The sequence below is a fragment of the Lactuca serriola genome, chromosome 3, assembly GCF_051521515.1.
Source record: "Lactuca serriola cultivar US96UC23 chromosome 3, Lser_US96UC23_V15, whole genome shotgun sequence".
Classification (NCBI taxonomy): domain Eukaryota; kingdom Viridiplantae; phylum Streptophyta; class Magnoliopsida; order Asterales; family Asteraceae; genus Lactuca; species Lactuca serriola.
The window spans coordinates 18,894,189-18,906,822 of record NC_136410.1 but is presented as its reverse complement, the minus strand read 5'-3'; the positions used below and the strand labels follow the sequence as shown (position 1 = coordinate 18,906,822).

The following is a 12,634-nucleotide window of genomic DNA, read 5'->3' as shown; positions in this document are numbered from 1 at the left end:
CCGAGTCCGAAGAACAGACTCGGCGAGTAGCTTGAAGATTGCCTTTAACCACTCAGCGAGTGGTCTTACCGAGTTATGGGTTGACTCAGTGAGTTAGGAAGAGTCAGAGAGGGTTGACAGGTGGACTGAGTCAAGCTGGAACTCGCCGAGTTGTTCTTGAGACTCGGCGAGTTGAGTTGTGGTGGCCCCGCGATTCATGCCAGGTGGAACTCGTCGAGTCAGGGAAGTACTCGACGTGTCAAGAGAGGATCCTAGGGAGTCAGTGAACACGTATAGACTCGCCGAGTCGCTCTAGTGCACTCGCCGAGTTCGGTCAAAGTTGAACGTTGACCAGAGTTGACCAGTGTTGACTTGATAGGGGTAGTCAACTTTAGTTGTGAAAGTGTCAATTAGAGGTATATGATGTTATAAGAGGATTATAGCTCGGAGGATTGAGCGCGAGTGATTTCCGGGATTCGCGAGTTATCGAGATACACGAGGTGAGTCTTCTCACTATACTTTACCTTGAGTAGGTAACCAGAGTTATGTGACAGAGTATTTGTATGCTATATGTATGTTATGTGTTGTACTGCACTATTTCTATGTGATTTATGATGTGCATGTTTATAGAGTTGGAACCGGAAGGTTCCCAGAGTTAGAACCAGAGGGTTCACAGAGTAAGGTCTACGGACCCACAGAGTTATAGCCTCGAGTGGCTAATATGTGTTATGTGTGGTATTTTAGGGAACTCACTAAGCTTTGTGCTTACAGTGTTGGCGTTTATTGTTTCAGGTACTAGTGATGACCGTGGGAAGGCGCCGGCTTGATCCGTACACACACATGAGATTTTTATGATATGTGATCTTGGGATTCGTTGTATGACATTGATTGGAGTTTCAAACACTGATGTTTATGAAAATTAAATGAATATGTTTTTAAATTATGCGAAAAATTGTTTTGAAATTCACGGTGTTACAGCAAAGGTGTAGAAGCTTAGATAAAGGATTATCGAAGCATTAGGTATTAGAAATATGAACTTAAGAAATTCAATAGGTATTGTTTTTCTAGAAGTTAAGCTGTTTTTTGAATACATGTCAAAGCTAGTGGGAGCATAAGTGTTATGCTTATATGATAATAATCATCATGATAGTGGGAGCATAAATGTTATGCTTGTATGATTATTAAGGCAAGTATCGCAAGTTAGCAATATTAATTATAGAAAACAAGAGTTATACTTTGCAAAGTCGTAAGGGTTGAATAGTTGTTTTGCTATAATTAAGGGAGAGAATATTATGCTTCATTTCAAATCTAAAGACTTAGGTTGTGGAATGTTAATAAATTTAGTCAAGGATACATAGTGCATTCTCAAAATTTCGATTATGATTATGGCATCCCTCTTCATAGTTCGAATTGTGAGAACGTGACACATTAAATATTATGGCAGAAGATTGATAAAGTATCGTATCTTTATGTAAGACATCATGCATCGTATCCCATACGCTTCGGGTATAGGATCGATTGCAAATGCTATAATATTTGACCATTCTAAAATTTTCCAAATGTCTAGCACATTAAGAGGGAAAAAGGACAAGAATCGGTTTTGACTAAGATAATTAAACAACTATCAAAGGACGATCCAAAGCTCGCTGAGGATTGGTCGCTTATGAGTAGTTGGAAGTATGGTATTGGATGGACCATATCGACATTATTATGAATAAATAAGATTCTATTAAAGAATGAGTTGTCATATGGAAAATATGGAAATGTTTCCATATTAGGAGTTGGATATTGAGAGTCTATGGCAAGATTAGAAAATTTTATGCAAAAGGACGTTCAAGGAATGTACTTTGAGTGAGATACATCACGTCTATGGAATTGTCTTGTAACAATCTCCAATATAGAATATTGTAATTTCATTGGCAATAGTCATTGTGACTTTTGCGCTATGACTTTATGAAAGGATCATTGCATAAAATGTTAGAATCTAGCATATTCTATGAGTGGCAAGAATTTGATATTCATACACTTGTAATAAGGATTGGGAGTTGTGAAATGAGTATGATTGGAAATGTGTTCATTTGATCTATTTCACAAAGTAAGGACCATAGGTAAACATTGTGTGCATGCTAAGAGCATGGGATAATTGTTATTATAATTCAAGTAAGAAGTTGATTACCCGAAACAACAAATAATGAGTAATCAATATGGTGATTAAATAAAATGTTTTATTTATACCCAGAGTTTGGGGCCATACGGGATTAGTATTATTCTTGTGTTTCACTTTGTATGTTTTGACTTCCTGAATAATTAATTATTTCAGAATAATCAAATTATTCGAACGGACCACAGTCGTTCATATGTTGGAAGTAGGTATGAATGAAGACTATCGTGAATTGGTGTGTGGATTGTCTAAAGTGTATTAGACATAAGAAAATGTTTTCTACAACGTTCATGAGTGCTTATGAATATTATTTGAGCATTGGATTAAACCCACGCTCACTTGGATCAGTTCATGAATTGTATCACGAGTGATTGGTGAGACAATAATATTGTATATTCTTGAAACCGAGATGTGTGAGTTGTATCTTGCGAGTCGGTTACACATTGATAATATGTAAACGCACCAGTAACTTGGTGTTATAAAACATATTGTTGTGTGTGATTCGGTAAGTGAGTGCAAGCAAGTATTGAATCAAATTTTATTCGTTCCTTTTATCCAAAGTAGGATAAAAGCGATATCTTTGGGTCCCTCGATGATTTAGTGATGGCACATAAGCGCTTGGCCAAGCCGGGACTAATTTGATGTGTTCAGTTGTAGTTTGTTGTTAGTCGTCATAAATCGGAAGTCGAGAAATAGTATAGAGAGAATGATTAGAATTCATATCTTATATCTATACGATATCTAGAATGTAGGAATATATGATCCCTTATCTAAAGGACACGCGTATATGATAAGATCAGAGTTGACAACGGCTTTTGAAAGCTACGATTGCAGACCATGATCTGAAGTCATATGCAGAATAGTTATTAGACTTATCCAAGTGGGAGAATGTTGGATTAGTGTCTAAGTCCATAACTATTTTGGTATGTACTTGACCCGATGGTGCATGGTCCTTTTGGGTTGCCTTCACCAAAGCAACTTGATAGGATGAATTATGGAGAGAAAGGATTAATTATGATTTATTAATATATTATGAGAATAATATATTAAAGGAGAAATCATATTGTTTAATTAATATTAGTCAAGAATTAATTGATAATTAATTTTGTGGCTAAAAGAGATTAATTAAACTTAAGGGACTGGAACTGTAATTATAAGATAATTGCATTTGTCTATGGATCACCTTGGAATAATAGGTTGGACGAATTCTATGGGGAAACCCATTAGAAATCGGCCAAGGGATATTCTAAAAGGGTCTATGGGCTGCTTAGGGCTTAAGCAGTCAGATTAAGGTTTCCTAGTTGAAAACCCTAATAGCCTACATGTATATATAGTACCCTTAAGCCCCTAAAACGTGGCTAAGAGTTCCACTAGGGTTTTTGGACGATTTGGGCACACTCCCCTCTCCTTATTCTTCATCCTCTTACTCTTGGTGTTTGTGAGCCATTAGAGGAGTGACAGTTGTGACTCTAAGCTTTATAAAGTCATTACAAGGAGGATTTGAGATTGTTATTGCAACATAACAATCAAGGTAAGATCTAAACCCCATTCATATGTTAATATGATTGATTGTATGCTAGATCTAGGGTTTAAAGTCTTGGATGAATTGCATGTACAATAGAGAAACTTAGATCCAAGCATTAGGGTTTGCATGAGCACATAGGATGTTCTTATGGTTAAAACCCATCAAATACTTCAACTTATCCCTTCTAAACCACCTAAATATGAGTATAACTACGTCTCAGTATTTATTCGTATTTATACATGTTTCTATAACTAAGTAAGATCATATCGAAGGAATAATCAAGTAAGATCATATCGAAGGTATGATCCGTTTGCTATATAAAGTATACTATTCAAAAATCCACTTTAACCACCTCACTAGATCTAGCCTAGACATCACTCTCATAAGTACATCAATCAGTATTATGACTTGGAATCCCTAATAAATCCTATTTATAGGTTCATAATAACAACTATAAATATAAATATAAATTACACTTAAAGCATAGTAAGTGAAACTTAACTTATAGAAATTTCTGGCAAAAGTTTGGAAAGTCACGGACAGAACTTCGATACCGAAAAATTCTTCCTGTCGGGCTTTCTATCGTTGCAGTGCCTCGCTAAAGTAGTTGAAACCCGAAAACGTCAGAAAAATCGCAGCTCTAGAGAGAGGGGGGAGTTATGGAGTGAATGGGTGAAGAAATGAGGCAAAAATCACAACTATTTATACGTTGGGTAAGGGGGGAGTGTCGCACCTTTATCTGGGCACCCTACGCCTATGCATGCTTAGAAAGGTCTAGTCTCCAATCATGACATGTCACCTACAACATGTAAAATTTTCAAACTTCAAAAAATCATAACTTTCGCATACGAGCTCCGTTTTTATGTCCTTTATATCCCCGATTTCGTCTCGACGAATAATATAACCTTTTTTTAGACTTCAACAGTTAATTCACATTCTATTTTTAATTTACTATCTATGAAGATTACACTGTAAAAGACTTTGCGAAAATCATAACTCCTTCATACGGACTTTGTTCTCGATGTTCTTTATATTGGCATATTCGTATTTTTTAGTACATCAACTATATGTTACATTGTTTTGGCTAAAAAGCAATCGATCTCCATTTCATTTTTTATGACACATTGCTATGTCGAGTTGAACTTGAAACTTCGAAAAATCATAACTTCCTCATACGAAGTCAGATTTATGCGTTCTTTATGTCCACATGCTCATGATCACGCCTACTACAACTTTCATCAAGACTATTAATCCAAATATTACAAGCCCATAATATTTGTCCATAAAACATGTATGCAATATATAAATATCATTTATATAACTCATATCGCATATGAAGGATTCTTATTTATTTACAATTATCCTATTCAATGATTTAATTGTTCGATAAAACGAATCTTTATAACTTATAATTTTTAAAATGTCTAGCCCAAATTCGCAGGCATTACACATGGTGTAGATAGTATTATAATTTTAAATGAACTTTCTTATAGAGAAAACCATGTTATGCATTTACAATGAAATATATATATAGAAAAAAGTATGTTATGAATAATGAAATAAATCTTGTTATAGAGTAAAGTATGTTAGGAATCATGAATGAACCTGTGTGTTTTTTACAATATGAAAAGTGATATGCCGATATAGCATCTCATACATAACATATTATGGTGTTTGATTAAAATGATGAAAAAAAGAGGTGTGTGCATGCATAAACTAAATGTGAACTACATTTAGCTATTATTAATATAGTCCAGAAACATGGCATCCTATATATAGGGACCTAGATGACTCAAACGGGATGGTATCTTCCTTCATGAAATATACGTCTTATGGATATGTTATCATAGTAGATTGATTTTTTACTCCTACTATGTCATAGATGTAGGGTGTCACAATTAAAACTAGACCTTATGTATAAATCAGAAATTAACACATAGCCGTTAATATAAAATAGCATGATGTATAATTGAAATGATAAAAATTGTATACTACTATATCATTACACATAACATATCATCATGTGTGATTGAAATGATGAAAAGAAAGAGTTGTGCTCATGCATGAATTAGATGTGAATTATATTAAGCTATGATGATTTATAGTCCATACACATGACATCAAATAGATAGGGACTTAGATGACTCAGTTGGAGCAGTATATCCCTTCACATATAGTTGTCATATGGATATATAGTTATGGTAGGTTGATTTGTTACTCATATTATGGAATAGACATAGGGTGGCCGTTAATGATGTAACGTCTAACTCGTGAACGTATATTATCCCTTTGATTCTTAGAATACCCAAGACAACCTTTTTCAATGCTATGTTGATTCAATGAATTTTGTGGTTTTGGGGCTCAATACTAGCAACAAGGACTTGAAATTTTGAGAGAAAACTGAAGTTTCATAAAGCTGAAGAGTGACCATCCATATTACTTCATCTACTTCTTCAACACTTTATTCACATTTGTGTGAATTTTGTCTTTACATATTTAAATGGGTGACATGTTCAATCCTTAGGACACATCCAAATTCTTGTATATTTATAATGTATAAAATACTAATATGAAAATTCAACTCATTAAACATTTTTACTTATGCATAAATTTGGTTTTTTTACGTTGATTTGTAAATTTAGGGGTTACACTAAAATGGGTAGGATTGTTGGTGATTTTAGAGTTACTTGATCATTTATTGTAATTGGAGTTTATATGTGTGCTAAAGAAGACTCAAATTGTGATCTAATTCAAGTCATGGGCACAAAGTCTTCACTTTGTATAATATGAGTTTGATCCCCAATCACGACAAATGGCATGGGTCAAAGGGTCACATCACTTACAAAGTCAAATGTCATACCCCAATTGTAGTGGTTTTGTTGACCTATCAAAGGGCATGGTAGCAATGCCTCGTAGCCTAAATAGAATTTTAAGACTAGGATTAAGTGGGAAAACACCTTCTAAGTAGTAAATCGGATTTAAAAAGGTGTATTGGGCTTAAGCTGACTTGTTAGCTCTTAGATTCAGTTTGGAGAGTCAGCTCGGGTTAAATCTGATTAGTTTTAATGGTGTCAGTATGTGACTAATGTTGGTCAGCTCAAGTTGACTTGTTAGTTCGGGTTGACTTTGACTAGTTTAGACAATATAAGTTTGGGCTTAACTTGTCATTTCTAGTTCAAACTAACCTGTTAATTTAACATCAAAAAAAAATCCTTAAACTATCTATAACTATTTCTAACTTCGTAAACCACCATTTTCTTCAGCATTATCTAATTTTAGGATAATATAAATATAAAGACTTATGGTACACCATTTTGAAATGTCTAAGATCTTGAACAATCCTTAAATTACGTTACTTGCACTTTTGAAATATCTAAGATCTTGAACAATCCTTAAATTACGTTACTTCCTTTTTGTGCCTAAACAGTGCATTTTGTAAATCATTGTATATTGAAATTGAGAAATTAAATATTCTTCCACGTTTGTACTTACAAATCCTCTTACCCAATTAAATAATGACATTTGTTATATTAGTATAATAAAATTTAATTAAATGAACATTATATATTACACATGTCACTAATAAAATTTAATTAAATGAACATTATATATTACACATGTCACTATTTAATTGGATATGAGGATTTGTAGGAACAAAAAATTAAGAAGATATTTAATTTATCATTGAAATTTGTGTAAGCTAAGCATAGAGATTAATTATCGATTAAGGATGCAGAATTCTACACGATTCATCATGTTTTATAGGAATATTTTAATTGTCTAATCTGACTCTATTTTCCTTCCTAGTTTGTTCTAACAAATGAGGTTGAAGATGAATAATGTTTAAAAGAATTCTCCATTAAAGAGGCCAAAAACACCTTGCTTGAGAGATCCTCCGCTTACTTAGATATCATTTAGGACCAAAACGACATAAAATATTTGCTTTCGGATCAAAAGGGCAGAAAAGAGTTTTCAATGGACTAAACTTTCAAAATAGTTACCACTCCAAATTTTTAGCTTGCTCAAAAGCAAAGTCTTCTACTTTTCACACTCTCTTTCTTTTTCCAATTTTTAAGTAATGTCACTTTCTTTTATTCCACCTTTACATATATTAGCATTATACCACCAATAAAAAGGCTGAATAAGGTCTTGGACCTTTTGTCCTGTCTCCATCCATAGTAGGTATATATGATCTTGAATTTTCACTTTTAACATGAACATATCATATTTCATACTTTAACTAGTTTTCTATTTTTTGATGGCTGATATTTGAGTATGTTTTGTAACACTAACCCACTACATATTATAAAAATACCACATGGAAGACACACAACATAAGTTTGGTAGATGCGCCTTTTGATCTTTCAACCATCTTGGCTGCATGCACGTTAAGTGATAGCTCATTTTTGTTTGTGTTTATTAAAAGGTAAACAGATGCAAAAATACTAATATATATATATATATATATATAATTATATATAACATCAACCAAAGCCCAGATGAATCTAATCACAAGATCATTGTCAGCCTACAAATTACACCCATTCTTTCTTGTTAGTTTCAAACTATAAACATTTAATTTCTAAAATTTCTGAAAAGTAACCAACCAAGAAACACTAAAAAATCAAAACAAAAACCCGAAATCGCCCCCGTATCTCTAATACGAACCTAAAGCATACGTGTTTTACACATCCATCCACATCTTGATTTTCCAATTTGGGGCAAAATCCGCCACTCCTTTTGAAAAAAAAAACCTAATCACCTTTTCTTTCTTCCCAGAATACCAATCATAGCAATCACATAAATAACCAATACTTGATGAATGCTCATGGTATTCTCTATAAACAAGGTTATAAGTTCATGCCATATCCATTGTCTGCTAAGCTTACAGGAAGTTGAAGTACTCCTGCAGAATGTTGGAAATTGTTGAGTAGAGAATTCCCGGTTTGCATAATCTTTTTATCAAGATGAGTATCTAATGCATTCGACCCCATTGTTTGTAGAAGTTGAACTAGTGCTGCAAATATCTCATGCCTTGTTACATGCCTTTTCGCCTGTAAAACCAAATCAAATCAATTAAAAAAGATACAAACTTTATTATTAATTCTTGTTTTTTCACCATTTTGTAAAGTTTGTTTTTACCTCAGCTTCAACTATAAAACGTGCCCATATCTTTTCCTCTCGAACTTCCATGACTCCCTTCAAAATGGTCAACCCAAAACCTCGGATTATGTCCACAATCTCAAGAAAGAACCCGTGTTCTTCACATAGCATCTACGTCATGAAATATATTTCATTAACTAAAAAGTAAAAATACTACATATAAAAGCAGATACAATTGTTGTTACTTTTTTAATACCTCTATGAGCATTTGTCCAAGGGTACTAAGGTCCTCCACTATTAGTGGACAAATCATCGTTTGGTTTCCCAATTCACATGCCCATGTCACACCATTGTTGTTTGGATCATTGGAATAATTATTCTGAATAACACCGTTATGCTGAGAAAAATAGAAAAATCAGTATTTTTGAAGTTATTTCAAAACCCTACATTTTGAAAATTTGTCATAAAGATGAACGACTTTTGATCACCTTTGGTTCATCAGCCTGTTTGATTCTGTCTGCGTGTTTTGTTACACTTTGCAAGAAAAGCATGTGTTTGATTGTTCGATCCAACAAACAGTCGATGCTCATCTGTAGAATCAAGAAACCAATTACATAAACTTGTAATTAATCTTCTATGATCTTTATAAAGTATTACTATTTTTTTTTATATACCTTTTCGCCATTAGGGATCAATTCTCTTAATTCAGCCATACGATCCAAAATCATCTGTCGATCTTTGGGCCTGGGTCGGGTCCCGGGTTTAGCTTTTTTCTTAATGGGCTTTGAAGATTCGGTTTGTTTTTTAGCTTGCAAGATTGTGCTTGACCCATCCATGCTATACCCATCACCTACCCATGATCCACCTGGCTCGATTTTAAGACTCTTGTTATATACAACAGGTTGTAATGAACATGAATTACTCATTTCCCATATGGAATTTCCTGTTTTCCTTCTTTTAGACGACACTTGATCCTCAATGCATGAGGTTGATGGGGTGTTGGAAGTTCCAGAAATACCCTCGAAAAGCTCTTTGATCCCAAGATTCGAGAACAACCCTTTCTTTGGAGTAAGGGTAGTAGCGTCATTTACATGTTGGGTTGGCTTCGACATGGATGCACATCCATTGTAAGAATAGTTTTCGTTTATGAGAGGTGTTACAATGTCTCCCAGATCTCCTGTACTTCCAAAAAGGTCAACATCTATTCCGGAAATAGTCAAAGATTTGCCTTTTTCTTCAGAATTGATCGGAAGAAACCCCATGGATTGAGATAACAAGTGGTCGTTTGACATTAAGCTGCCGAATGTAACATTGCTTTGACCAGGGGACTGAGGGTAAAATTGGGAATTACTCAGATCTGTTTGGAAGAAATCATCTGGGATCATTCCAAAATCCATAGGTATAGGTAAGTCGAACAAATCCTGATGTAAATTTGTAATGGATTGGTTATTATCGATTTGGGGAAAAGCTAAAGAAGCGCCATCTCCGAAATTAGAATCTTGAGATGAAATCAAAGAGGCGAACAATCCATTTGGGGAAGACGATGAAATTGCAGTTGCAGGTCCTTCGGCGTTTACGATTTCATTGAACATTCTTTTGGTTTGATTTATAAAGTCTGTAGTTTCAAGAATCTGAGCATCAAAAACAACAACACATTAGATCTAGAGATGTACATGGAAATTATAAAAAGACAAACAAAAAGAATTAATACTAACCTTCTCAGATGACCCAAATTGTACAACTCCTTGTGGTTCCACAGGGATTGCTGCAATTGTCTGCAAGAGTAAAGTTACAAAAAGATGAAACTTATGATTCGTACATGTTTTTGGACCAAAATCGTTGTCTCATGAACAGGGACAACAGGTACAACCAAAGTGGTACCATTAACAAACTCAAGTTAAACCAAAATAAGTACCTTTATACCAGACGAAAATTGAAGACAAAATTTTGAATCGTCCTGGAAAATTAAATTAAATAAAAAACGATTAACAAGAACTCATCGTCGATTAACATAAAAAAAGGATGAATTAATCCGTACCCGAAACATATCCCAGATCGAACCCGAGGAATTTTGTCCAGTGTAATTATCTTCTGAGGACATCCAAAGGTGCTTTTTAGTAAAAGCAGCTTGTCCAATTAATCTAAAAAAGATTCAAGAAAGTATTAATGATTAATCACGTTAAAAGATTGGTTATTTTTAGAAAAATTTCAGTTTAAACCAAATTAATTGATGTTTTACATAAAGATTAGGGAAAATTAAACGCACCCTCCTCCAAGCATGGGCGTTTGCAGATGCAAATCATGGATCAGACCTCTGATTTCTTCCTCAAAAAAAACATCTTGCATAGTCAACAATCTGGAAAAAAAAAACAATATATTTTAAGGATAAATATAAAGAAAAAAGACTTGATAAAACACAGAAGTAGATCAAACAAAAGATACACTAATTTATAAAGCGAATCGGTTTAGAAGATTTGAAATAATGAACATTTAAGTTGGGGAATATTCTTAAGGTGGAATTAATGTATGGATTTACTAAATTCATCCGCAATATGTGATGATGCTGACAAGATCTCACCCTAAAACTTGTCATTTTCTTAATACCATAAAAACTGAAATCAACAAATGATCCTTTTTTAGACAAAATTCTTCCTCCGATTAGAATAAAAATGAAAATGCATTTTAGATAACAGTAATACTGATAAAGACACAAATGATATGTAGAAAAAAAAAAAAGATGAAGATGTGATCTTTGAGAAAATGGTCAACCAACTCAAAAAAAAAATTATACACAAGATTAACAAGAAGATTAGAACATAAACACGATTTAGACCCGAAAATAGTATATATATATATATATATATATATATATATATATATATATATATATATATATATATATATACACACATCTCTGTATCTACATATATGTGTGTGTGATACAGATACAGATACAGAACTATAGAAGTAGGGAGCCATACAGAGAATTTGGCTGGTCAAATTTCCAGAAAACGCCATAAGACCATCCATAAGAGCGACAGAGATTCTTGAGCACATTTTGAACAGTTGAATCTTTCTGTGTTGTACCCATTTGTACAGAAGATCAAAAATCAATCAAAAGGAAACTGATAAATTCTTTTTTTTTTTCTCTTTCGAAGACGACTTATTAGAGAGGTAGATTAAGCTCTGGGGGCAAATTCTGCAAGAAAACGAAGAAAAGCGAGGCGTTGTTCTTCTTCCACGAGACAAAGATTGCAAAGGCCAGAGAAAAGAAACCGCACTTGAAATAAGTGCTTTGGAAAAGCAATTTCCGAGTATTTTAAAGTTTCAAAAAACAAGAAAAGCACAGCAGGCAGCAGGTGTGTTTTACTAAGCTTACGTCTGTGTGTGTGTGTGGGAAGATGAGGTTTCAGGAAAAAGGTAAAGCTGAGATTGTGTTTTTCCGAAAATGAAAGAGATGAGATGAAGGGTTTCTGATGCAGTTACACTGTCGAAAACAGTTTATGGGTGTTTGAAGCTTACATTCAACAAGATTAAAATAAGATAAAGAAAAAACAAAGGGCTTCAAATGTCCGAAGAAAAAGCTGTTATTCTGTGAGAAAACAAAGCTAAAACACTAGCTATTAAAGGGATCTCTGGTATGAGTCAGGAAGATGCAATTTTTTTTTAGGTGGGGGTGGGGGTGGGGGGTAGGGGTAGGTGGGGGCAAGGTGGGGTTTTGTCTTTGAGAAAGAAAAGACCAAAAGAAAAACTCCGAGCTCAAAGGATTACAAAGATCTTTCTTGGTTTCTCTCTCCCCCATTTATGTGTTTATTACACAAACGACCCCTGGACTATGTTTCAATATCGGCTTTTTTGTTATACGG

General features: G+C 33.9%; 1 protein-coding gene across 1 annotated transcript; it reads right to left on the bottom strand.

Moving 5' to 3' along the window:
* Nucleotides 1-8,100: 8,100 nt before the first annotated feature.
* Nucleotides 8,101-12,393, bottom strand: LOC145091594 (transcription factor bHLH157-like). Its single transcript, XM_079029345.1, has 10 exons — nucleotides 11,750-12,393; nucleotides 11,035-11,124; nucleotides 10,807-10,909; nucleotides 10,684-10,725; nucleotides 10,484-10,543; nucleotides 9,443-10,399; nucleotides 9,257-9,358; nucleotides 9,025-9,165; nucleotides 8,808-8,939; nucleotides 8,101-8,719 (listed from the first exon to the last, which is right to left on the bottom strand). The coding sequence occupies exons 1-10, from the start codon at nucleotides 11,857-11,859 to the stop codon at nucleotides 8,516-8,518; spliced, it is 1,941 nt and encodes a 646-aa protein (XP_078885471.1). The 5' UTR covers nucleotides 11,860-12,393; the 3' UTR covers nucleotides 8,101-8,515.
* Nucleotides 12,394-12,634: the final 241 nt, after the last annotated feature.

Excerpts from the sequence above, each read along its gene's own strand:
- LOC145091594 (XM_079029345.1), bottom strand. The coding sequence starts at position 11,859 with ATGGGTACAACACAGAAAGATTCAACTGTTCAAAATGTGCTCAAGAAT. Across the intron at positions 10,400-10,483 it reads AATTTGGGTCATCTGAGAAG|ATTCTTGAAACTACAGACTT; the intron begins GTTAGTATTAAT and ends TTTGATGCTCAG. Across the intron at positions 9,166-9,256 it reads AACAGGCTGATGAACCAAAG|CATAACGGTGTTATTCAGAA; the intron begins GTGATCAAAAGT and ends TATTTTTCTCAG.